Consider the following 27,622-nt stretch of genomic DNA (forward strand, 5'->3'; position numbering starts at 1 on the left):
AAGCTCTATTACAAAGCTGTCATCATCAAGACAGCATGGTACTGGCACAAAAATAGACACATAGATGAATGGAACAAAATAGAGAGCCCCGAAATAGACCATCAACTCTATGGTGAACTAATCTTCGACAAAGCAGGAAAGAATGTCCAATGGAAAAAAGACAGCCTTTTCAATAAATGGTGTTGGGAAAATTGGACAGCCACATGCAGAAAAATGAAATTGGACCATTTCCTTACACCACACATGAAAATAGACTCAAAATGGATGAAGGACCTCAATGTGAGAAAGGAATCCATCAAAATCCTTGAGGAGAACATAGGCAGCAACCTCTTTGACCTCAGCCGCAGCAACATCTTCCTAGGAACATCGCCAAAGGCAAGGGAAGCAAGGGCAAAAATGAACTATTGGGATTTCATCAAGATCAAAAGCTTTTGCACAGCAAAGGAAACAGTTAACAAAACCAAAAGACAACTGACAGAATGGGAGAAGATATTTGCAAACGACATATCAGATAAAGGGCTAGTGTCCAAAATCTATAAAGAACTTAGCAAACTCAACACCCAAAGAACAAATAATCCAATCAAGAAATGGGCAGAAGACATGAACAGACATTTCTGCAAAGAAGACATCCAGATGGCCAACAGACACATGAAAAAGTGCTCCATATCACTCGGCATCAGGGAAATACAAATCAAAAACACAATGAGATATCACCTCACACCAGTCAGAATGGCTAAAATGAACAAGTCAGGAAATGACAGATGCTGGCGAGGATGTGGAGAAAGGGGAACCCTCCTACACTGTTGGTGGGAATGCAAGCTGGTGCAACCACTCTGGAAGACAGCATGGAGGTTCCTCAAAATGTTGAAAATAGAACTACCCTATGACCCAGCAATTGCACTGCTGGGTATTTACCCTAAAGATACAAACGTAGTGATCCGAAGGGGCACGTGCACCCGAATGTTTATAGCAGCAATGTCTACAATAGCCACACTATGGAAAGAACCTAGATGTCCATCAACAGATGAATGGATAAAGAAGATGTGGTATATATACACAATGGAATACTATGCAGCCATCAAAAGAAATGAAATCTTGCCATTTGCGACGACGTGGATGGAACTAGAGGGTATCATGCTTAGCGAAATAAGTCAATCGGAGAAAGACAACTATCATATGATCTCCCTGATATGAGGAGAGGAGATGCAACATGGGGGTTGAGGGGGTGGGAGAAGAGTAAATGAAACAAGATGGGATTGGGAGGGAGACAAACCATAAGTGACTCTTAATCTCACAAAACAAACTGAGGGTTGCTGGGGGGAGGAGGGGGGTTGGGAGAAGGGGGGTGAGGTTATGGACATTGGGGAGGGTATGTTCTATGGTGAGTGCTGTGAAGTGTGTAAACCTGGCGATTTACAGACCTGTACCCCTGGGGATAAAAATATATGTTTATAAAAAATTTTAAAAAATTAAAAAATTTAAAAAAAATGAAAGAAAGAAAGAACCTGTAGCAGTGGTCTGGATCTCATAACTGTGGGGATGTGGAATCACATCTCCAACCCTCTGGCCACTCCATGGTTCTCTTAGCTCTGAGATGTCCTGTCAGTTTTCCAAGGGAAGAAGTTTATGTTATGTTACCACAGGGTGTTAATGAGAGATGGATGTCTTTCCCAGCACTGTCTCGGGTTATCTCCCCTGGGTCCCTCTGGCCATCAGCATTCCTTTGTGCTCAGGGCTTCTGTACCTGTCCCCCAGGATTCTGTGGGCAGAAGAACTCTAGTTACTGTGATTGATAAAACCTGCCCAGCTCTGTGGTCATGCTCTGGAACTGAGAAGAGACTACAGTGAGGGTGACTGTAAATTCCAGAATGTGTCTGGGGACAGCTGGAGCTGACGCTTGTTCTAACACCAGAGACTAACCAAGACAGGCGTGAAAGAGTTAACACAGGGCACGCTCCAGTGAGGGCACAACAACAGAGTTTATTAAACATTATCTTGTTTTATGTTTCTAATTAAAGATGTTTATGAGAAAAAAAAATTCATATGAAGGGAAGAGAAAGATACTTAGTTCAATTCATTTTCAAACTGTATAGTTAATAAATTATTCTTTTTTATAATAATAGCCTTATTTTTTTAAGTAGTTGCATTTCTGTATTCACAAAAAGCAGGACAGGAAGAAAAGATTGACTCTGTTTTTGCAGAAGATCCAGAGAAGCCAGATTCCCATCCAGGTCATTGCCCTTGGTAAGCTTAGATAAAACATTCAGATTTGAAAATGAAAAGAAAACGTGGAAATAAATTACACTACATGGATCTTTCAAACCTGGGGAGTGTTAATTCTAAGAGCTTTTTATATTAAATAACCTGAGCTTCCCTGCCACATTGCCTGTCACTCTGTCCTGTGCAGAGAGGATTGAGTTGGATAATGACTCCCATTAGCACTGGGGGAGGTTTCACATGTAAATCCCTTACAAATGGGAAGGCAAATAGAGTATCCTGGTTAGTAAATCAACATAGCTCGGGTGTTAGATTTTTCTCCTAGAAGAGTGCCCTTGGTGGTTTGTTATCTTTGCAGTGGATGAAGCAGGCAGCTCTCAGCCCACTGTGCTTGCCTGCTTTTTCTTCTCATCAGGAGTGTCCAGCATCTGCAGTCTTTTCTCCAGTCTCTGTTTCCATTCTTCTCTGAGCCTGAGGGGAGAAAAATACAAGTGGTTAGTGCTTTTTTTCTCCATATCTGCTGGTCCAATTGAGGTGGTTTTTTTTTTTTTTTTTTGGTTTTGTTTTGTTTTGTTTTTGTTTTTGTTTTCCCTTCTAACAAATATTTTTAAGAGAAACAAATGGCTTTTACAAATTAATGAAGACAAAAATAGATAAATGAAAAAAGTCTATGAATATATAGTTGTATGAAAATTGTTCCTTCCTAAACTGATGTGTGGATTCAGTGTAACATCAAACAAAATCCCAGAAAGACCTTTTTGGTAGATACCGATAAACTGACTAAATTTTATATGGCAAGGCAAAAGGACTAGATTAGGAACAACTTTGAAGAAGAAAGTTGGAAGACTCACACTATTTGATTCTGTGACTTAAGAGGTTATCATAATCAAGACAGTATGGCACTGGTGAAGGAACAGACAAATAGGTCAATGGAACAGAATAGAGTCCAGAAATAAATATACTCAAATACAGCCAATTGATTATTGACAAGAGACAAAGGCAATAGAGGAAAGATTTTTTTTTTTTTAAACAAATGGTGTGGGGCGCCTGGGTGCCTGTCAGTTAAGTGTCTGCCTTCGGCTTAGGTCATGATCCCAGGGTCCTGGGATTGAGCCCCACATTGGGGTCCCTGCCCAGCAGGAAGCCTCCTTCTCTCCCTCTCACTCCCCCTGGTTGTGTTTCCTCTCTCGCTGTGTCTTTCTCTGTCAAATAAATAAATAAAATCTTTAAAAAACAAACAAACAAACAAACAAACAAACAAAAAATGGTGCTGAAGCATCATACATTCATATTTTTAAAAATGGACTTTAGGGGTGTCTGGGTGGCTCGGTCAGTTAAGCATCTGTCTTTGGCTTGGGTTATAATCTCGGGGTCCTGGGATCGAGTCCCACATCAGGGTCCCTGCTTCTCCCTTTCCTTCTGCCCCTCTTCTCACCTCTCCCCAATTATGCTCTCTGCTCTCTCTCTCAAGTAAATGGATGAAATCTTTAAAAAAAAATGGACTTTAATCCATACTCCACATCTTATACAAAATTAACTCAAAATGGATCATAGACCTAAATATAAAATGTAAGACTAAGACTTCTAAAAGAAAAAAACCCCACAAAATAAATCTCCATTATTTCCCTTGGGTTAGGGGAAAAATTCTTAGCTACAACACAAAAAGCATAATTCATTGAAAAAGGAAAACTTGGATTTTTATCAAAATTAAAAATTTGTTCTGTGAGGCACTGTAAAAGGGAATAAAAGGCAAGCCATAAGTGAAGAACATATTTGCAAATCACAAATCTGTTAAGAGACTTGTTTCTAGAATATATAAAGTTCAAACTAAATGTTAAGAAAATAAACAATGTAATGGGCAAAAAATTTGAACAAACATTTTGCCAAAGAAGTTGTATGGATGGCAAATAAGCACAAAAATTAATACTTAGCATAACTAGGAAAATGAAAATTAAACTACAATGAGGTAACACTGGCCTCATAGAATGACCCAAACAAAAAAGAAAAACAACAAAAAGAGTCCCTTCTTAATCCTCTCCTCCCAAAAAAACCCCAACAAAATTTTAAAAAACCTTCACAACAAAACTCAAATCAAGTGTTGGTCAGGATGTTGAGTAACTGGAATTCTTTTACATTGTGGTGGAAATACAAAATGGTATAGTCAGTTGGGAAAATAGTTTGGCATTTACCATATGAGGGCAATCTTAATCCTGGGTATAGACTCAAGAGAAACAGAGACTTATGTTCCACAGAAATCTGTATGCAAATGTTTACAGCAATTTTATTCATAATCATCAAAAACCAGAAATGACCCTAATGTTCTTCCAGTGGGGAGTGGATCACCAAACTGTGATACATCCACACAACAGAATAATACTCAGCAACGATGAGGAATAGGCAACTGATATGCACAACAACAATAATTAATCCCAAATACATTTTGCTGAGTGAGAAAAGCCAGACTCAAGAGACTACATATTATATACTTCATTTATGGAATTCTGGAAAAAGCAAAACTATAGGGGTAAAGAACAGATCATTGGTTGCCAGGGATTAGAAAGCAATGGAGGAATTGACCACAAAGGAGCAGCATGTGGGGATTTTTCAGAGTGATGAGACTATACTGTATCTTGATTGTGGTAATTACATGACTCTAAGCATCTGTCAAAAACTCACAGAACTGGGATGCCTGGGTGGCTCAGTGGGTTAAGCCTCTGCCTTCAGCTCAGGTCATGATCTCGGGGTCTGGGATCGAACCCCGCGTTGGGCTCTCTGCTCGGCAGGGGGCCTGCTTCTCCCTTCACTCTGCCTGCCTCTCTGTCTACTTGTGATCTCTCTCTCTGTCAATTAAGTAAATAAAAATTAAAAAAAAAAACCTCACAGAACTGTATGTACACATGAAAAGAAATGCATGGTGCTTACAAATCAATTGAGAAAAAGAAAATCTATAGTAAAATGGGCAGAGGATATAAAATGGCTGCACCAGAAGAAGAAATCCAGCTGTTTCTTATACATATAAAAAGATTTCATCTAAACTTGTAATTAATTAAATTCAGTTTAATTCTGGAACACTGAAAAGAAATAAAAAAAAATTCAGTTTAACACAGTGAGATGCCATTTTTCACCCGTCAGATTAACAATGATTAAGAGTTTGACAACACACAGTGTGAGCAACTATGGAAATTGGCACTCCCATACTCAGGGTGGGAGTTTAAATTAATACAACATCTTTGCAAAACAAGAAGTCAGGAAGTCAAAATTAAAAACAACAACAAAGAACTCATCTTTTGACTTTAGATTTTCATTTTTATGAACTTATTCCATAATTCTTATCCATGCATGCAAAAATGTATGTGCAAGTATTCTTTTTAGAACATTTAGAACAGCCAGAAAATGAAAAACAACCGGTGTTCTTTGATGTGATTGATTGAATCAATTGTTAACATCATTATAATGGAAAGCATTAAAGAAGAACTGGGTGCACTTATGTAGAAAAGCTTCCAGGTAAGTTAAAAAAAAGAAAGGTGCAAATTAGTGAAGATAGTATAGTCTCATTTTGCATAAAAATATAGCACACATATTTATTTGCTTATTCAAATTGAAGCTTTGGAGAAAGATATACAAAGAACTTGACGGCTTTCCCTGGACAGCAGGTCTAGGAGCCTAAGTAAGAAGGATACTCACTTCTAATTATATGGCTTTTTGTGATACTTGAATTTAAAAAATGTATACATATGTATGTATGTATTGTGTGTTTATATATATATATATCTGTATATATATATATATGCACTTGTGTTCATTACATAGATATAAAAATAACCAAAATGAAAAGATTGGGTAAATATTATTAGTTTACTAGAGCTGCCATAACAAAATACCACAGTCTGGGGGTCTTAAACAACAGAAATTTATTTTCTCATAGCTCTGGAGGCTGGAAGTCCTTGATCAAGGTGTCAGTAGATTTGGTTTTCTCCCAATGCCTCTATCTTTTGCTTGCAGATGGCCTTTTTGCTTCATTCTCATGTGGCCTTTCCTCTGGGTGTGTGCGCATTCCTGGTGTCCCTTCGTGCATCCTAATCTCCTCTTCTTATAAGGACATTAATCAGATTGGATCATGCAGACACTAAAGTTCTCCTTTTAAGCAAGTCACCTCTCTTAAAGGCCCTATAAGCAAATACAGTCACACTCTGAGGTACTGGGGGTTAGGACTTCAGCATGAATTTGAGGGGATACAATTCAGTTCCTAACATTGCTAAAGCAAAGTAATGCATGCTTATTGCAGGGAAATCAGAATATATGAAGAAGAATTTAAAAAGTTGGATTTAACCTTAATTTTTCACCCTTATAAATAGCCCTAAAATGAGTATAATAATACTACATACTCTCTTAATATACCTGTCTATTTTCCTTGGAGAGATTCCTAGAGAAAAGTAAGTTAGAGGGTATAAGTATTTTGAAGGCTTTAGGCACCTACTACTAATGGATTTCTCAAAGGTTCTCACTTAAAACTCTGCTCCATTATAGACCCAGGAAAGAATTTAAAGACTATGGAGTATCTGGCTGTTGTTAGTTATAGTTGTTGCTTAAGCACATTAGCAACCAAGAATTGAAAGTTGAAGTATTGAGAGAAGAATTAGGGATATAGGAAATAATGTTAAGACATTGGTTATATCCTCATTCTACCTCAAATTAAATTAAAGTGATGGACATAAAAATAACAGTTTGCTTGTTTGAAAGGTGAGATAAAACATGGAATGGCTGTTCTCTCGTAGCCAGGCAGTTGCCCCACAGCTTTTTGCACACTTTACTTGAGAAGTGATGATTTATTGAGCTTATATGACCTTCTGTTGATATCCACCTATTAGTAATTTTCATAAGTTGTTATTTCTTCATTATGCTTATTAAGTATGTACCTTCTGTTTCAACTTGCAACCAATCTTTAGGTTCACAAGCTCCCCTTATTAAGGATTGCTGAAAGGTTCTTTAAATAAATTTCCCTCCAAAGTTCCATGACTTTTGTCTCTGAGATCTTGTAAAGTTCACTAATGACTTTGTTTTTAAATAAATTGCTATCTGTGTATTTCATGGAACTGGATGAAATTCTTACTATGATATGAACTCATTCACTAATTAAAGGGGCTTTACTTTTTCTGGATGTAGTGGGCATGAAAATGTGTCACCCAGAGATGCTGCTGTGGGGAGCATAGCTGACCCCATCTGCAGCTACTTCCCATCTACATCTGCTCCAAGCATTTGCACCAAGGCCAAACTTGTCTTGGGCCACTCTCAGCCAGTGACTGAGCACAGGAGAGGTACCAATGCAGGCCTCTCTCTGCAAGATACAGAGCTTCTTTGAACAGTTGCCTTTGGCTCAGGGAATTCCCATTAGTCTGGCCAAAACTTTATTAGGTTTGCCCTGCTGCCTAACCCAGTTCCACTTCCTTCCCTTTCTCTTTCATGGAGTCAGACCTGTAGCACAGTCTGATGACCCTCCTTAATTTCTCTGACTCTTCTTAGTGGTGTGCTATTAGTTTGTGAGGATAATTCTTAATTTTTTAGGGGTTTTGTAAGCTCATTATTAAATATAAACATTACTAAAAGTAAATTGTAAAGTTACAATTAAATTATATTAATTTTAATCTATTAAATTTATTAAGGCTATTAATTAAATATTATATTAATTTTATTAAAAACAGTAATAACTGTGTGAAATTCACTTTCTAGTTATTTTACTGCATTTTACAATAATCTGTGATCTTCAGGTTATTTAGGCCTATTATCTTTAAATGGTGAAATTATTATATGATGGGGTGCCATTGTCTTCTCAACTCATCTTCACTGATATCACACCGATAGCTTGAAATAAACCATTTGCAACATGGATGTTGGCAAAGACTATAAATCTGGCCAGTTGCCCGTGTTTGTAAATAAATAAAGTTTCATTGAAATATAGTTCTGACCCTTTGTTTATATATTGTCTAAGGCTGCTTTCACATGACAGTGACAGAACTGAGTGGATGCAACAGAGACCACATGCCCCCCCCTCAATATTTATGACCTTGTCCTTATAAAAAATATTTATTGACCCATCATCTAGACTTTTAAAGTGATGGAGACAATTTTAATATTGCAGGTTAAATTTAGAACTGTGCTGTGTGTATAGCTATTACATTATAAATATCAAACAAATAAATAAATACATACATATAAGTTGTGTAAATATTCTTCCAGTACTAGGAAACTATCCTTGATGATCTAACTTATTTGTTAAATTAATAGTAATGAAGTACTCATCCAATTTTGTCAAATTGTGGTTGAACTGCAACTATAGATTGGCTGTAGATGAAAGAGGTTGGCATAAACCAATAAAAGCATACTATGAAAATCAGGTATATGGAATTTATAATAAAGAACATTATATATTTTCTTAATATTTGTAAATGTGTGCTAGACATGCTTTATACCTGTGAAATTTATGATAAACTTACGTAGGTATATACACATGTACATTTTTTTCCCACAGAGAGCCAGTTTTTAAACATTTGTTCGTACACCACAACTTCCTCCCCATTTTTCTCTCACAGGTGTTTTCCCCAATAAATGTCATACCCATCAAATCTTGCCCTCTGCTTCTCACCAAATTAATGTATTTGGAATGATAAATTTATTCTAGGAACAGAGCTTAGGAAACTGGGGTTCATAATACATTTATCCACTTTTTATGACAGCTATAACACTATTTATTGCCAGATGGTAAAGGATTCAGAGCTCTATCTACCCAAGTTCTCTTTAAATCTTGTTTTCTGAATATTTAGACTGTTTGCTGTCCCTTTCTGATCAACATTATTTATCACTGTGTTGCTGCCATTTATCTTGGGTTCTCAGTAAAGTGGTGAATATAAGTTCATATACAGACCTTTTATTTTGTAGTAAGAAAGGTCAATATGAGAAAGGTAAAGCTCAAAAATTGGTATACAGATTGAGATACAGTAGAGGAGCAATACAACTGGCATTTGAAGCTTGAAGATAACATTTTCCCTTAATCCTACAAATATTGACCTCACTTTTCAAATGGAGACCAAACAAAATTTACTATTTATTATTCTAGATTCATCTGATTTGTGGAGGAGTTGTAGTTAATATATAGGATCACAGATTCTCCCTGATAAGTTTGGGGTTTCACTAGAAAGCATGATTTTTTTCTGAGATTCTTAAACTAGAATTGTAACATCCTTACTGGAAAGCAGTGAAGAGAAGCTGGGACAAAATCAGATTTTTTCTATCATGTATGAGGCACTAAATGTATGTATCAGTTTGGATGCTCCAAGAAGCAGACTTGGAGGAATCACCCATGAAAAATAAAGGTGAAGAGTGAACTGAAGTAGTCAGGACAGTCTTCAGACTTCCATGCTGGCCTGATCCCTGTGGAAAGAGAGGGAGGAACAAAAAATGTGGGTACGAAGAGCTCCAACCCACAGCACAGTGCTAAAAAAGCTGGGGCTAGGTTGAGGGGGAGGCCCTGGGCAAGGTGCCCAGCAAAGGAGCTGCGTCATGCAGGAACTGCCCAGAACTAGTTTCCTCTGCCATGCTCAGTCAGGGTTAAGTTTGGCCTCAACTAAAGCTCAGTGATGGATGCAGAAGGGTGGCAGTTAGAGCTCTGCAAGCTCTGTGCCCCATTGCAAGCTACCTTGAAGGAGCTCTGAATAGAGTACTTCTGTGGTTACTACAATATGTAGAGTAGTAAATAATTCCAGTCATCAAAGAGTTTATAGTTTATTGAGTTCTTGATCTCCCATTTCGAATCTTGGTATTTCATTACAATCTCTATACTTTTGTTTGAATATGAAAGGTCATATAATGATTTTGCCACTTCTATTCCAGTAGAATAACAGATATACCTTTAAAGTAGTTTTTCCTTAGTAAGGAGAGATGGGCTTGATCCTGGTTTCCTTGTGACCTGCAGCTCACTGGTCTGATTGTGAGGCAGAGCTCCAATAACCAACACAGGATGACAGCCTTGGCATAATGATTTGAACAAGTCAGTTTACTAATCACATTCCCCACCTCAGTTTGAATGAAAAAACTAAATTTTTTTCTCAGTGGTGCTCTTTCTAGACTAAATCTTATTTTATAACAGATTTAAAATAATGATTTCATCCAGCTAGGAGATTATGAATTGGGATTTTTTGTTACCTGTGGCTGAAAGCATCCTGAATGACACAACTGATTAGCAGGAATCAAGCAGAGGGAGGGGAGTGGTCCTGAAGTGACCACTCAAGTCCTCCAGATTTAATATCTACCTGATGCTGTGAATTCTGTTACATTCTGAAGAGGTATTTTGAAACCATATTTATACTAAAACACTATTTTTTTTTAATATAAGCCCTGCACAATTTCTCAGTTATAGCTACAGGCTGATCATTTACACTTAGGTGTCCATGTCATTTATCATCTAAACTGAAATACTTTTAAAATAAAAGGGCAAATCATAGTCTGTAATTATAACAAATGATAGGTGTTTACCTGGACTGTCCCCCAAACAAGGAGGTTTGGTCATCACACCTATACTGCATCAAATTGTCTCCATCAGTTATTTGCAGTTTTCAACTTATCTATTGACCAATCCTATTCCTCTTGTGTTGCTTCTTTCTGGCCACACTCAGCGGAAGTAAAGGGTTTATGTTTCTGGGGTCACTCATCTTGCTTCGTGATCTCACCTCCAAGGCCTCTGCCAGCTACATCAGTTACCAGGGTAAATGATGCTCTGTAGCTCTGTCTGAATTCTTCTGTGCAGTAGTGTGCTAACAAGTATGTCTGTTTCCTCTCTACCCAGCTTTGGCACAAGTCTTGCTTGTCAGACCAGCAGAAAATATAAGGAAATATTGATTTTGTTCTACCAGAAAAGGGACTGGTAGAAAATTTTAGGGTTTTTGTCTTCTAGTGTTCACTTAGAACATTTCTGTGTTGCATAGTGGCTTGAGTTTGCCTTTTATAAGTGGAGAGTAGAATAAAAAAGAGTGTGAGTATTATGTATGTATGTTGGGAATGTGTACTTATGTATAGTGGAGTATGGGGAGGTATAGGTCACAGGGCTAGGATAGGGACGTTGGGGTTTATGGCATTCATTGGTCTGCAAGTATATGTTGGAAGGTACATTATTATTCTGTTTCAAACTGTTTGCTCAGATCAGCAGGATTTAAACCAATATACCAACATTCTGGTTTTGGTGTGAAAAATAAATCTGGGATGAGAAAACCACTAGTTTTCATTCACTGTTAACCAAAATAAGAAAGGTTTTGAGTTTTTTAATCCATAGTTGATAAGGGAAATAGATCTGGTAAGTGAGACTCCAGAACAGACTGGAGAACCCCAGGAAGCTGCCTCTATTCCCCTGTCCCTTAAGATTTTCAATGCAGAAGATCTGTTCACATATTTAAACATTTATTTGTGGGACATGATGAAATGTTTCATGATGAGCACATTTTGAAGATTTATTCTGTTTGTTATAGAAGGGAGAGAAAACTGCCCCAACTTGGAAGGGGTCATTTCTGGGGCACATGGGAATCTGGAGAATTATTTAACTTATTTTAAAATTTAAAAAATTGTTTAATTATTCGTAAATGCATTTGTTTCATGGACCATTTGCAATTGGTTGTCTTTTTCATAACTTTATTTTGCCTAATTACAAAATAGCAGAACATCCTTGTAGAAACTTTGGAAAAACTAGGGGGGCTTATACACTAAAATCTGTCATTCCACCAATCAAAATTAATTGTTCTTATTATCTTAGTGTATTTTATTTTAATCCTTTTCTTGCATATACAGATAGATTGTGTATATATTCTGATAAAAATAAAACATTACAAATTATGATTTTAATTCCATATCTTGAGAGTTCTGGAAGGGAAAATGTACAAAGAGTTCATTCTGGGATTTGGCTCTCACTGGGTTGTGGGCCAAGACTTGGAGGATGGAAGAAGGCAGGAACCACACAATTGACTTTCCTCACTCCCCTGGAGTCACCAGGACTGGATGCTCTAATATGTGACTCTTCTACATGTAGAAAAGCCTGATTTAGCTTGCTGGATAAACAGGAATGTAGCTGGAATGGTGACAGAGCTCTTCTTTGGCTATGGAGAGAAGCTATTTCTCCTCCAGAGCTAATAAAGATTTTTAGAAGTTAATGTTGATTCAACACATGTGAATTACATGTTTTCAGCTCAGCATGATCAGAAACATGGAGGCTTAGTGCCTTGTGACTAGCAGAATACTCAGCTGTCACTCCACTGTGAGTAGGCATCTTAGCAAAACAGACAGCCTCGCTGGGCTGTTTCCCATTTTAGGGAGAGAGAACGCCGGTAGTTTCTGAAACAGTGAGTTTTTCTGTCTGTTCCAAAACTTTGCACATGGGAGGGCAGGTGCTGGCTCTTTTATTCAGAGTGATGTTGACACATGTGACCTCATGTAAGTATATGTTTCCCTTCAGCAGATTCCTTGGCAAGAATATCAAGTTTACTTGCCAAAGAGAGGAAGACCACATTTTCCTCTCCCCAGAATATTAATATATATCATCCCAAATGTGATATCTTTTATACTTATATATGTTGACCTAACCTTGAAATTTAGTGTACATCATGTGCTGGGGATTGCAACAGAGGAGAGGTGAGGAAAACAAATTTTCAGTTTATCAAGGTATAAATAACAGAATCTCATTTTTATTGATCTATAAAAAGGTTTATCCTTATCTATAAGTCACTGGTTCTCAATAAGGAGTGACTTTGCCCTCTAGGCAATATTTGGTAACGTCAGCAGATATTTTTGTTGTCATAATGAGTAGGGGAGTCCTACTGGACTGTAATGTTTTGAGGGATGTTGCTAAACATCCTACAAAGCACAGGACCCCCCCCCAAAGAATTATCTGGCTCTAAATATCAAAGTACTAGGTTGAAAAACCCTGGTATAGGTGGTGGAAAGACTGAATAAGTATATTAACTAATCATGTCTTGAATTTTCCATACTTTATGTTTTGACATCTTAAGAAACTTGCTGGCCATGGAAAGGACTAGCCTTTTCTTAGAGCTGTCAAAAGGCTTGCTGTGAACATGTCAACCAATCCTGAGTCTGGGCCCCAACGACCTCTAACTCTCACATATGAAGCCATATTTCCCCTTTCCTAAATTATCCCAGGGCTAGGTACCAGACAACTAGGAACCACATCGATAGCCCAAAGCCCTCTGAGATGATTCAAATCAGTGAACTGTTTACTCTGACTTGCCTTCTGTTCAGAAACTCCAGTAAAATTTCTGGCTTAGATTTCCACCATGCTTCTGTCTTTTGACACCTGGGCAAGATCTGGTGCTTCCTCTGTGGCCCTGCATGGTACGTGGTAACCCTTTCTCTGAGACCCGTGAATATAATAAACTTCTTCTGGGTACTGTTTTCCTTTCTTTTCATGACCTCACTGACTTTACCATATCATATTGAATAATTGCATTCTTATAAGAGTGATAATGAAAATAATTCAGTCTCCCATCTTAACATCTGGTATATTTCTACAGAAAGTTCAATTAAACAAATTTAATAATAATACATTGCATTATTATTAAAAAATAATAGAGAAATAATCCACATACTTTCTCAGGGCGCTCCTTCCCTGACGATCTTCCTCCAGTTCCCTGTAACAAGTCTGTTTGCTAATTTCTTTTTCCCAGAAGCTTTTGAGCTCATGACAAGTTTCACAGCAGAAAACTTCTCGACGAATATATTGATTGTTCATCCCCTGAAAAACAAAAGAAAAAAAAATCCCAGTTCTTCAAATAAAACCAGTCTAATTTTGGAGTGATGAAATGTGAGTTTGAATCCAGCCCCTGCCACTTACACTTTTTTTTTAAAGTTTCTTTTCTTTTTTTTTTTTAAAGATTTTATTTATGTACTTGACAGAGGTCACAAGTAGGCAGAGAGGCAGGCAGGGGGAGGGGAAGTGGGCTTCCTGCTGAGCAGAGAGCACAATGTGGGGCTCGATCTGAGGACCCTGAGATCATGACCTGAGCTGAAGGCAGAGGCTTAACCCACTGAGCCACCCAGGTGCCCCCCACTTACACTTTTTGTGATTATAGACAAATTGCACAGTCACCATGGTTTTGTTTTCTCAACTGCAAATGGGGATAATAATGGTTCTGTCAGAAAATATAGTAAAAAATTGAAATGAATGAAATTTAAAAAGATGTTTAATAACCCTTACAGATTATCTGATTCTACAAGGGGCCTGCCCCTTTTATTGCCTTTGAGCTCCTTTACAACTCTGAAAGTATAGAAAAAATATGATTCTTGAACATAGAGATTCAAATAAATTTTTGTCTAGGGGAATGCAACTGATAGCTGTGTGGATACCAAACAATTTTAATCTACTTCTAAATTCACTTCAGCATTTGTGATAGCTTACATATGTGTTTTTTTTTAATTCTTTTTGAATTAGTTCTAATATCTTACTATTTTTCTCATTAATAAGTTAAATAAAATATTTGACTCATGTTCATTTTCTATTTGTATGATAGTTATGATTTTAACTTAAAGAAACGATTCTTAACAGTTACTTCACAGTTGTGTGTATGTATACAAAATGAAATGTACGTCAGAAGCTCTAAACACAGTATATGACAGATAGGTAATCAACAGATGTTATACTCTTTCCATCTTTCCTCACAGATAACAATAACCTTTACTGTTTATTGAGCACAAAATATGTGATAGGCCTTCTATACACACTTGCATTTGATCCTTCTTGCAACTCTGGGAGCTGGGTGACTCTACACTCATTGTTCAGGTGAGGAAACGGAGAGAATTTGCCTATATCTTTATACCTGAACATGGAATTGTGATAATTTGAACCTAGGTCTGTCCATTTTCAAAGTGGATACTCTTGGCTCTGAGATTCTCATCACAAGAAATGTTTACCATATCTGGAAATGGCCACATCTAGAGCAAGCTTGTGTGGCATGTGTATGTGTCCCATGAAAGTGCACATGTTTAATTCTCAAAAATGTTCATTTCTTATGTGAACATGACTCATTTTCCAGATCCTAGTGGCTGTGGCAGGCAGGCAGATGCAAAAGGCTGCAGAAAAGGTCCTCTGACTGCTGGTGAAAACCTCCTCAGAGAAGAGCTTTGGCCCCAACTGGAAATTGGGAAGGACCCGGACCTTACTGTTTTGTTATTGTTTTTGGAATCTTGAAATATATAATAGGTTCTTAGTAATTCTTTATTAAATTAAATGGCCCTTGTCAACCTAACTCTTTTTCCAAAAAGAGCTGGCCTGGAATTGCCAACAGCCTTTCTGAAGTATCTCAGATGCTGAGGGAAGGTCTGCAGTGTGACTTTTGCAGTTTCTGAGTAGGAGATGTACTCAAGCCTATTGGCCTACTGTAGTCTCCAGAGGCTCTTGTGCCCCAGAAAGACTCTCCAGGTTTTCTCTAAGCCCTACTTGAGTTCTGAAGCTCCATCCTGTAGATAGCACATGCTCCATCTTTTAAGGGCATATTTCCTACTTATTTTCTCCCCCAGGCTAATGGATTCAGTGTACAGAATTCTAATAAATTCTTAGTCACTCGATATTTAAAAAGTTATTAAAAATATACACCAGCAGGGGCACCTGGGTGGCTCAGTTGTTAAGCATCTGCCTTCGGCTCAGTTCATGATCCCACGGTCCTGGGATTAAGCCCCACATCGGGCTGCCTGTTTGGCAGGAAGCCTGCTTCCCCTGCTTGTAGTATTCCCTCTCTCACTGTCTTTCTCTCTCCCTTTCAAATAAGTAAATAAGATCTTTTAAAAAATTTATATATATATATATATATATATATATATATATATATTTATACATACACATACACACACACATACATATATACCAACATTCATAGAAGTACAGTATAGGTGTGTGTTCCTCTATAGCAATTATGTTTCTTATAGATTAAGTTTAAGCTGCAGAGTTCTCTTAAGTTTTCTCATTTTCCTCATGTGACTCTACCTGTATAAATACTAGATAAGAAAATAGTGCCTGCTTAGAACAGGCAAACTTGCAAACTTGCAACTTAAGTAGACCAAAAGTAACGCATGACTTATTCACACATTCCTTTATTACAAAATGCTCCTGAACATTTTAAGTTCATATTAGATATTCAGAAGTCAGAGAAAGGACAGATTGGTTAAAAAGGTACTCACTAGAAGTTTTTATTTTTTCCTTTTTTTTAAAAGATTTTATTTATTTATTTGACAGAGAGAGATCACAAGTAGGCAGAGAGAGAGAGGAGGAAGCAGGTTCCCAGCCGAGCAGAGAGCGCGATGTAGGACTCGATCCCAGGACCCTGAGATCATGACCTGAGCTGAAGGCAGAGGCTTAACCCACTGAGCCACCCAGGCGCCCCATAATTTTTCCTTTTATAAAAATATTTTATTTATTTATTTGACAGAGAGAATAACAGCAAAAGAGGGGAAACAAGCAGGGAAGAGGGGGAAAGAGAAGCAGGCTTCTGGCCAAACAAGAGCCCTATGCAGGACTCATTCCAGGACTCTGAGATCATGACGTCGTGAGCCAAAGGCAGACACTTAACCACTGAGCCACCCAGGTGCCCCTGGAATTTTTTTCTTTTCTTGAAATTAAGAATTAGCATTTTTCTAAATAATTTTTTATTTAAAAAAAAAAAAGAAGAAGCCTATGCAGACACAAAGTTTACTCACATCATCATGTCATTTCATATTCACCCCTTTGGAGTGAAGATATGGAAGGAAGATTTATTCTAGCAGACACAATGTTGCATAATTATGACCTAGGTTAAGAGAAACAGATGAAAGCAGGGTGGTGTCCATACACTAAAGGAATAAATTAAATCAGGGTGACCCTAAAGGAAATTGGGCTGCAGGCTCTGAAAGAATCTGATATGTGCTGGTTCTGCTTCTTGTTCCCATTGGGTTAGGAAGCACTTTTGGGGCTGTGAATTTTGGAAGGACTTCAGGAAGAGTCATGAATTTAGATATTCTCATTGACCAGGCTGGCCTCATATAGGAGTGAAGTTATTGGTCTAGAGTGATAGAGTGTGGTGGGCACTGAGGTTTTCTGGAGAGACACCTCATTCAAGAAGGAGTCGAAAACTGTGCCAGCCAAAAGAAGGATGACTTTTGGATGGATGAAGTCTGAGGGCTCCATCATTGCCCTTTTTAAGGGATGCATTCTCTATCTGTAGCTTTGACCCACTGGGGTTTTTTTTGTTTTTGTTTTTGTTTTGTTTGTTTGTTTGTTTTTGGTTTTCTTCTTCAGCTTTTCTCAAAACCTCTTCCCTGTGCTCTCCCTGCAGGGCATCCTGAACTATTTCACTTTCTCTCTGTCTGCTTCCTTTTACTGAGTTTCTATGTATAGCCCTTTTCCTGAGCATGGGATACCACTCTTGTTGGTTAGTCCTTCTGTTGCTATTATCTCCGAAGCAACTAAATTGGAACTTTTCACCACGTCTCACCTCGTCCTTCACCAAGTCTCACCTTACCCACTAGGGGATGTGTGGAGAGAGCTGTCCCACCTGCCAAACACAACTGCAATCCCACCTCACTCACCAGATCTGGAGGCTATGCCCTGACAAACAGGATGACCAGGGAATGAGAAGGAGGACAGAGGACTGTTGTCATTATTGTGACTTTGCATAATAAGCCCTTCGTTGCTCTGACCTCTCAGTTTTACTATCCATGTAGTGGAGATGAAATGCGGTAATATAGACGAAAGTTCCAAATACACTGCCATTCATTCCCTAAATGTTCATCTACTAACCCAGTACATGCTTGCCCTTGGGGAACTCACAATCTGTTGTCCTGCTCCTGGTGAGAGATTAGAAGTGTTAACTGAATTTGAACCACCACCTAAATAAGTTCTTGTCTTTAGTTTATGCATGATATGAAATACTTTGGTCCTTATTGACTCAGCACGTATTTAAGGTTTATTTATTTCTGTTGCTGGGCTGTCAGAATTAGACAGCCTTAGATCTCAGGGATAAGATGCTTCCCTTCTTGTCCAAGGTCCAGTGTTGGACTGCATACAAAGAAGCCTTTAGCAAAAGCTCTTGGTGATGAGTTTCACTCTTACATCATTTAAGATGTTATATTTGGGGATCTTTGTGGGCAGATCCTATAATAACATTCACTGAGTGATGCACAACATATTTAAGAATGTCAAAATAAGGCAGGGAACAGAAAATAAAGAGTCCAGTTTTCCCTGGGGGTATTGATGGGAAACCTAAGCAGACAGTCACTCTTGGCACCTGCAGCTGGTCTAGACAGAGAAAACCACCAACTATATGCTCTATGGATTTGGTACTGCCCCGATAGATGCTCTAATGAGAATGAAAAGGCATTACTCTCCCAAGTTGACCTGAGTGGGACCAAGAGGAAGGGAAAGCTGCTGTGATCTTTTCTGGGACAGGAGTATTTAATAGTCAGTGGTGCTTTATAGTCACAAAATAGGAATACCAAGGAATGTGCAGAGCTGAAATATCCTGAGTCACATTTAAAGAATTTGAGACGAAGTTCCTATTTTTTTTACTGAGGCAATTTTCAAACTCAAATGTCTTCATTCTGTTCTTGCGCAAGTGAATTTTTTATAAACCCAAGTTTAGATCTTTACATTCATCCTTTCTACATTTCAGTTGGCTGCTTTCTTCTCATGGTATATGCAGATTGGAGAGGAATAGACTTCTCAAGTGATTATGTATGTTTCTGATTTATTTTTGGTTCCCTCTAATCCTGAGATTCTCTAAGAATATAGAATAATTTATTTTTCTTGATACCCAGATAGCTGTGTTGTCTTTTACCTCCAGTGCCTCAAAACTCAGGAGCAGCAAATTTAAATAACTCTTGTGGCCAGAAGTTCACATAAATGAATTATTCTGGTTATTTTCATAATCAACACTTAGGAATAGCATCTACTTCCCCTCATTTAAAAATATATATCAGATTCACTGTTCTTATCTTTTTTAACCCTAATTTTCATTAAAAACCATGAATACAAAGAGTTATTTCTCTTCTTTAAGATAGACAATAAGGTTTTGGGAATGGATACTCAGCCCTGGTGGGACAACAAAGAGTAGAAGTGAGTTCAGGATGGAACAGACCGTCCCCCACCACGGGCCAGTAAAACTTGCTGCCACACATTTACCTACTGGCTGGTGGGCTGCTAGTTTATGATTTGTGGCTTAGTTTTATACCTTTTATTGAGTACTTACTGAATACTCTTTACTCTTCAAAGTGATTTACATCTTGCATTTAATTCTTACAACCTTGTTCCTACCCACATTTGACAGAGGAGGTACAAAGAGGCCAACCATTGCCCAAGGTCATTGCTGCCCAAGGTCACTTCATCAACAGTGATGGAGCTGGAATTGAAACCTGCCCAGATTTAAAGCCTGTGTATGTCACTGACCCTTCTCCTTTCCAGTATCTTTGTCAGGTGCCCACTATTATTAGTTTTATGTGTGGCATGATAAGGACTAAAACAAAAGTCCTTGTTGCACTGATACTTCCAGCTCCTAGTAAATTGTAACATTCTCACTGTTCTGCCAAATGCTGGTTCTATCACCTGGAGATTCTGCCTCTACAGCTGCTGGGGGACACAGACATCATCCCATTTCTTTTCAAGTAGTCTTTTTCACCTTTAGTGAAAATATCTTTAGGAATGATGTTTCTAGGTTCAGTTGCTAAGAGGACAGCAGGATTATGGGCCTGAGATGCTTTGATGGGTTTGTCCTCCCATCCCACCTTCAGGCCCCACTGGACAAAGAGTAGAGTGAATTTACTTCTCTTCTCCTTCACAGATGGAATTTGAAGCATTATATGAAAGTGGTTCTCTTCAGCATAGCACCTTTTCAGAAAAAAACACTTTATTTTTTTTATTTTTTAATATTTTTATTAATATTTTATATTTTTACTTTTACTTGCCTTCTGAATCCAGTTGGGTTATTTGAATTTAAGTCTTGAGTTTCTCTCTACAGTTTTCACTCCAATTAATGTCCTTCAAAGCCACCTCAGATTTTGCCCGCAGTGTGATATTCCGGTCTTAAGAAAAGGCACAGGTGAAATAAAAGGCCACCGGGGGCAGTATGAATGAGTTCTTGAGTAGTTAGAACTTTTAACTAAAAGCTGATGTATATGAAAAATGTTTGCATTGAATGTGTCTGTAATAACTCAGCCGTGTTATTTTCTATGGGGTTTATCTGAATTAATTGGGATGATACTAAGACATAGAGGGAAACCAACAATTATTATTCAAATAACTAATAATTATATGAGTAAAGAAGGGGCTTTGAGTTCATGTGACCTTGGGAAACATAACCTTTCTAAAGATTAAGTTTCACATATATAAAAAAAAGGGTTGTTCTAAGAATTAAATGAGATTACCACCCAAGATACTTAACATAATAGCTGGTTCAAGGAAAAACACTCATTCCTCATCTGTTTACTCATCGGCTGCTGACATCATTTATTAGTTACAATGAGCAAGTTGCAGTTGCTAATGAGATCTTGAAAATTATCTCATTTAATGATACCAATAGCTATTATCTTGGATTGGATCCTGGAACAGAAAAAAAGGATATTAGTGGAAAAACTGCGTCCAAATAGTCTGCAGTTAATTTTATTATATGAATATTAATTTCAGAGTTTTGTTAAGTGTATCTGGTATGTAAGATGTTATTGGAGTAAACTGGGTGGCAGGTTTGCAACTCTGTCTAAACCCAAAATGACTTCAAAATAAAAAGTTAGATAATAGTCTTTATACAAAAGCATACATCTGAAGCTATGGACAGTTATGAGTTATGGGCTATTCTCTGGCTGAGGAATGTTTTCAATGCACACGAAGATATCCTGCCCTGGAGACAAGAGTGTTATGAAACAGAGAACCCTGACCTAGGAGTTAGGAGACCTCTACATCTCATATGGGCAAGTTATTCCCCAACAACAGAACTAAGTCTCAGTTCTCCATCTGTAAAATGAAATTAAATGTACTTTCATGAGGTTAATCAGTTTTCAGCTGAAAAAGCTTCTGTGGTAAATATTTAGCATTTGACATAATAAATACTTAACAAAATCCTGGGTTGTCTAATTTATATACATAATGTTGATTACGACAAATCAAAGGCCACAGATTCAGACGCGTGTGTGTTCTAGGTGTGTTTATTTTATTATTATTATTATTATTGGTCTAGATGTGTTTAGAAGGCTTTGTGGTAAATTTTAGAACATATGGTCCATTTGAAGGAGACACACCAGTCAGCTCCAACTGAATATTGCCAGTGGAACCAGTGTTACCAGATATTCATTTTCCAAGAGAAGTTGGAAATCTTGAAAAAAATGTATATAATCTCCTTATTTTAAAATGTTAATAGTTAATTTAAGATGTTTTAAAATATTGTATGAAACATCAGAACATGTCCATTGGTAGATTTGGTCTTTTGGTCACCAGTCTTTGAACCTTATAGGTACCAGTGGGGAAAACCCAAGTTCCTCATGAGTCATGTAGCTATGCCTTAGATTCCAGGACAAATATACACTGGGCACATGTAGAGTTAAATAAAACATCATAAAGCAAAATCAAACAGAATTTAGCCTCCTCCACCTCCCAGGTTACTACTAACCACTACAAGTTTATATTGGTCACCTTCTAGTGGTTCCGTTTGCTCTCCACCTAACTGTGGCTGGGAAGGAACTGAGAGGTCATTAAGACCATCCTGCTATCCACAGAGAAACCCCTGGGTCTGCATCTTCCCAACTCCTTTGAAGCATGAAGAGCTTCCACACCTGGCTGAGGTAGGAGTAGGTGCCAGGTCTCCACATGCTTGTCCCATTAGCTGGACTCTGAACTACTCTGAAGCGAGGACGCTGCTTGATTTGGTGCCCTTCACACAATGCATTTTGGACTTGCTTGTCCATTAGACAAAACACCTATGATTCTCTTGTGCTGACACCATTTATCTGGTCAATTAAAAATCTCCAAAGAGGGGTACCTGGGTGATTCAGTCAGTTAAGTGTCTGCTTTTGGCTCAGATCCTGATTCCCCATCTGGGGATTGAGCCCCCTGTCGGGCTCCTCGCTAAGTGGAGAGTCCGCTTCTTCCTCTGCCCCTCCCCTTCCTTGTGCATGCACACTCTCTCTCAAATAAATAATAAATAAATGTCTTGGGGCACCTGGGTGGCTCAGTGGTTAAAGCCTCTGCCTTCCGCTCAGGTCATGATCCCAGGGTCCTGGGATCGAGCCCTGCATCGGGCTCTCTGCTCAGCAGGGAACCTGCCTCCTCCTCTCTCTCTCTCTCTCTCTGCCTGCCTCTCTGCCTACTTGTGATCTGTCTGTCAAATAAATAAATAAAAATCTTTTAAATAAATAAATAAATAAATAAATGTCTTTATTAAAAAAAATCTCCAAATAATTTTGAGCTACAAATGATAACTTCTTTAGCAAATCTTACATTCTATTCCTATTAAAAACTTTGAAAGATAAGTTGGTTAAAACAAAATTTGGCTAAAATATTGGTTCTCTCCTCCCCGCCCTTGCCAAAATTCCAGCCCAGTGCCTGGCACTACTAATCATTGTTACTTTTTTTCTGAACAGAAAATAGGCTGTATATCTTTTTTTTTTTTTAAAAGTAGGCTTTAACCAGATTCCAACTTCCCTAAATCATTGTTTCCAAAATTTTTTTTTCCCTTTTAGCAAATGGGATATCTGGAACAAATCCTCTTTTTTTTTTTTTTTTAAAGATTTATTTATTTATTTATTTATTTATTTGACAGAGATCACAAGTAGGCAGAGAGACAGGCAGAGGGAGAGAGAGGAAAAAGCAGGCTCCCGGCTGAGCAGAGAGCCCAACACGGGGGCTCGATCCCAGGACTCTGGGATCATGACCTGAGCCGAAGGCAGAGGCTTTAACCCACTGAGCCACCCAGGCGCCCCAGAACAAATCCTCTTTAATCATCTCTATTGCCCTGGTGGTGAAAATAAGTCATGATGGTGTTCTTCCTAATTTCTGTCTCACAGAACGTGCTTTCTAAATAAGCTGGATCATTGTGATCAATAAAGCATAATTCCTTGGAAACTCAAGAGGTATGAGAGGCAGCTGTATTGAAATGCACAAATCCAGGAGTAATTTTGGACTGGGAGGAAGGAACAGTGAGTAGGGCTGACAAGGACAGCAAGCAACTGGCATCTTGGTGTTATTGAAGAAAATAAGACACTTGAGAGGAGAAATATGGAGACTTAGAGAAGCATTCACTTTCTTTTTTCCCTCGAATATTATAGGACAGTGTTTTTCCTTTGTATCCTTTTGTTGTGATGGTCCATATATTTGGATAATTATTCATGCCATAATGTATTCAATCTTTCTCAACATAAAATCTCCCAAATAATTTGGCCAATGGATTACAAAGTTTTACATTATTAGCAAAGATGGCCTTCTAAAACTGCATTTTTAAAAAAGGTAAGTATAGTATGTATACAACACAACACTTTAAAAAGTACTGAAAGGTACAAAACTACAAGTATGTCTCCTCCTTCCCCACTGCTGATAGGCTTATTTCCTGAAGATATCTGCTATTAATGATGATATTTCCGTTTTCATGAAAGCATATGTACACATACGTATGTGTATATAACATTTTCCTTTTTGCAAGTAGGACAATACTACATATGTTGTTCTGCCTTTTGCTTTTTTCACATAAGAAGGTATTTCCGTACCAGCCCACATTGTTTTTTATGCTCCCCATTTTTAAGGGATATATTATCATTTATTTAATCATTCTCATATTGATGGATATCTAAATTAAATCCTGTCTGAGTCTATTAACAAAAAATTGCACCGAATCATACATTTTCTCATATGTACAAGTATATCTGGAGCTTAAACTCCTAAAGTATAATTGCATTAAATATTGAGTGTGTAATATTTCCCTCTGGTTACATGAGTGTTGGTGGACTTAGAGACCCTCTGCTAAAGAAGTACTTCCAGTTTCCACTAGGGCAAAAAAGACTAATGTATTCAGCTGTTAGTGAAAAGGCACAAGCCCAGCTTCTGGTCTTGTACTCAGGGGAACATACCTGAATGTGCCACCTCAAGATCGACCATGGAAAGTAGTTGGCACTTATTTGCAATGATGTGGATGGAACTAGAGGGTGTTATGTTAAGCAAAATAAGTCAATCAGAGAAAGACAATTATCATATGATCTCACTGAAATTTGAGAAACCAAACAGAGGATCATAGGGTAAGAGAAAAAAAAAATAAACAAGGTAAAACCAGAGAGGGAGACAAACCATGAGAGACTCTTAATCATAGGAAACAAACCTAGGATTTCTGGAGGGAAGAACGGTGGAGGGAAGGGGTAACGGTGATGAACATTAAGGAGTGCATGTGATGTAATGAGCACTGGGTATTATATAAGATTGAAGAAACACAGGTCTGTACCTCTGAAATCAATACTACATTGTATGTTAATTATTGAATTTAAATAAAAATGTGTTAAAAAGAAAGTAGTTGGCATTTAAATTTGTTGAATTAATGAATAGGCAAATGATGGTATGCTGATTTACAACCAGTATGTCCTTTAATTAAATAACGCTTCACACGTAAAAAGAACTCATCATTTAAACAAACATAAACTTTAACCAGTTTTATGGCATGCTTATGCTAATAGGAAAGTTATGTAGTCTGAAATAAGTAAAAAGAAATGTTCAGAGATCTAACTGGATATTCTGAAAGGGCCAGTTATAACTTCTATTTCTCCTATTTTCTTTGGATGATATTTGGCTTATAGCTATTTCAAGCATATTATTACTAAGATATAGTTATTTCACATATATATATTCAAATGTTTTTATTTTATGAATGTCATTTCCTGTTTAAATGTTTCTTTTTTAGATTTTGTCAAAGGTTGGCACTGTCCTATAGTCTCATTGTGGCAGCCAGTTTTTTTTAAGATTTTATTTATTTATTTGATAGAAAGAGAAATCACAAGCAGGCAGAGAGGCAGACAGAGGAGGGGGGGAGGAAGCAGGCTCCCTGCTGAACTCAGAGCCCTATTCGGGGCTAGATCCTAGGACCCAGAGATCATGACCTGAGCCAAAGGCAGAACACTAAGCCACCCAGGTGCCCAGTGGCAGCCTTTTATATATGGAGTGGAGGAAATTACAGAAATCCCTGAGCCTTTCAAGGTCATTTGATCCTAATTAATAGCAGATTCAGACAGTATCTTTTCAAGGACATTGCAGCCTCACTTGTGGTGAGAGACAGTTTTAAATAAATTCTACTTCATTCTCCTCATCTGTGAATTGAGGTTCACTGAGTTTCCTTCCAGCTCTAATAGTCAGGAAAATCTATCAGCATCAAGTTCAAGGGAATAATCTGTGTTTTCAACATTACAGGGGCTTTGTATTTCAGTTTCTTCACCCCAAATGAGAATATCTGGTTGCCTTGCACATAAAGAAAGGACAGATATCAATAATTAGGCCTTTAGCAAAAGGGGGCTGTTCTCTGATAAATGAATACTTCTATTTTTCTGCATCCCCCATAGCAAAAGTTTTTTTTTTTTTAAGATTTCATTTATTTATTTGACAGACAGAGATCACAAGTAGGCAGAAAGGCAGAGAGAAAAGGGGAAGCAGGCTCCCTGCTAAGCAGAGAGCCCAATGCAGGGCTCAATCCCAGGACCCCGGGATCATGACCCGAGCCGAAGGCAGAGGCCTTAACCCACTGAGCTACCCAGGCACCCCATCTTTTTTTTTTTTAAACTAAAGTTTATATGTATTGAGAGGATTAGTTTATTTGCAGTAACTCATATCCAACTTGAAAAGTCATAATTCTGATGGCAATTCTTAAATTTACTTTAGAGATTAATTTACACTCAGAGTAACTCCCTCTTAAATAAATATTACTTTAATCAAGTAACATTTATTAATCTTTGACTATGTGTGAGGCTCTGTTATGTCTGTATAACAAGGGACTACATAATGGCCAATCATAGAAATTAAAAAAAAGAAAATTCTACAGTTTAATTTCTTAAGTCCTAGGTTACTTAGTCACGTAAAAACCCCAAATTAAAGATTAACCCTCCTGATAGTCAGTTTTCCAAGAAGACTCCATAGTTTGGGGAGCTGTAGTGAATGCTTCCTTGGGACTAAGTTATCCATCAATCAATATGGGATATATTTTGTATTTTACTTAATCTTAAGAGAAATTTGCTCAGTGAGATCGACACTAATTTCTGTTGGTTTTTTTTTTTTCATACCCTTTAACTTGAAATCTATGCATTGTTGACACACAGAAATCAGAGATGGAAAACATCTATCTAAATCTATTCTCAAACAGATGCAAACTGGGGAGAAAATGAGCCCAAGTGGCCAACACAAGACATAGTATAAGGAGTATATCTCAATTCCCAGTTCCAAATGTGAGCTGTTCCCACATCGAACAACACAAGCTCAACACACTGTACCTTAAAGATGAATTTTCAGGTGAGCTGATATCCTGCTGTGGTACAGAGGAGGTCAAGTTTCACAGCTCTGTTCCTGACTCCTCAGCTCTGATTTGTGAAGGCCACAGGCACTGTCCTATAATCTCATTGTTGCAGCCCTTTATAAACGGAGTGGAGGAATTACAGAAATCCCTGAGCCTTTCAAGGTCATTTGAGCCTTATTAGTAGCAGAATCAGACAATATCTTTTCAGGGACATTGCAGTCTTCACTTGTGGTGAAAGACAGCTCTAAATAAATTCCATCTCTTGCTACCCGACCAGATCCAAAGCAGGCGAGCTTCTGTTCTGGCTGGTCCCATGAGTGCTATGACTTGGCCTGAACCAAGAGTGATGATTTAGAACATGTACAGGATTATCCATGTGCCTGTTCTTCTGAGACTTGTGAAAAGCCATCCTCTGACCCTCGGTGTGCAAAAGGGACTGGAATAGTGGGAAAAGTCACCCTTGGGTGTAACATTACAGGAAGACTTAGAGAGGCATCTTGTACTTTGGAGCCATTAATCCTTGAATGGAATCTGGTGATGACATATCACGGTCTGCTTAGTTCTCTAACCAGTTGGAGCAGGAATTGACCCCTGGTGAGCGTTTTCCAGTAAAATGCATCCAAGTGAGATCGACTTCTCATTTTAGAGTGGCTCTTATCCCATTATGGAGGAGCACATTTTGTCCTTAGGAAAAACATTCAGAATACTCACTCATCTGATGACAAAAATAGCTCTGGTTTTCATCAGCTCCTTCTACCAGACTATGAATTGCATAATTATTACTTGGTTCAGTGGGTTAGAAATTTTTAATTTACATGACACGTGACAACCTTGACTAATATTGATATTCAAATTTTATCTTGCTAAGGTGGCAA

At 37.9% G+C, this 27,622-nt stretch overlaps 1 protein-coding gene across 2 annotated transcripts; it reads right to left on the minus strand.

Moving 5' to 3' along the window:
• Nucleotides 1-1,974: 1,974 nt before the first annotated feature.
• Nucleotides 1,975-27,147, minus strand: FAM240B (family with sequence similarity 240 member B). 2 transcript variants are annotated; one of them, XM_047700340.1, is made up of 3 exons: nt 26,725-27,147; nt 13,854-13,999; nt 1,975-2,688 (listed from the first exon to the last, which is right to left on the minus strand). In XM_047700340.1, the coding sequence occupies exons 2-3, from the start codon at nt 13,994-13,996 to the stop codon at nt 2,595-2,597; spliced, it is 237 nt and encodes a 78-aa protein (XP_047556296.1). In that variant the 5' UTR covers nt 13,997-13,999; nt 26,725-27,147; the 3' UTR covers nt 1,975-2,594. The 2 variants fall into 2 exon arrangements, with proteins under 2 accessions (XP_047556296.1, XP_047556297.1); XM_047700341.1 differs by lacking the exon at nt 26,725-27,147 and adding an exon at nt 24,334-24,366.
• Between the last annotated feature and the right edge of the window lie 475 nt (nt 27,148-27,622).

Source organism: Lutra lutra, chromosome 13, assembly GCF_902655055.1.
Source record: "Lutra lutra chromosome 13, mLutLut1.2, whole genome shotgun sequence".
NCBI lineage: Eukaryota > Metazoa > Chordata > Mammalia > Carnivora > Mustelidae > Lutra > Lutra lutra.

What these genes read in the sequence shown, in the direction of transcription:
- FAM240B (XM_047700340.1), bottom strand. Translation starts at nt 13,996, where the DNA reads ATGAACAATCAATATATTCGTCGAGAAGTTTTCTGCTGTGAAACTTGT. An exon ending in GGAAGGAGCGCCCTGAGAAA is followed by an intron (nt 2,689 to 13,853) that starts GTATGTGGATTA and finishes TTCTCCCCTCAG; the next exon opens with GCTCAGAGAAGAATGGAAAC.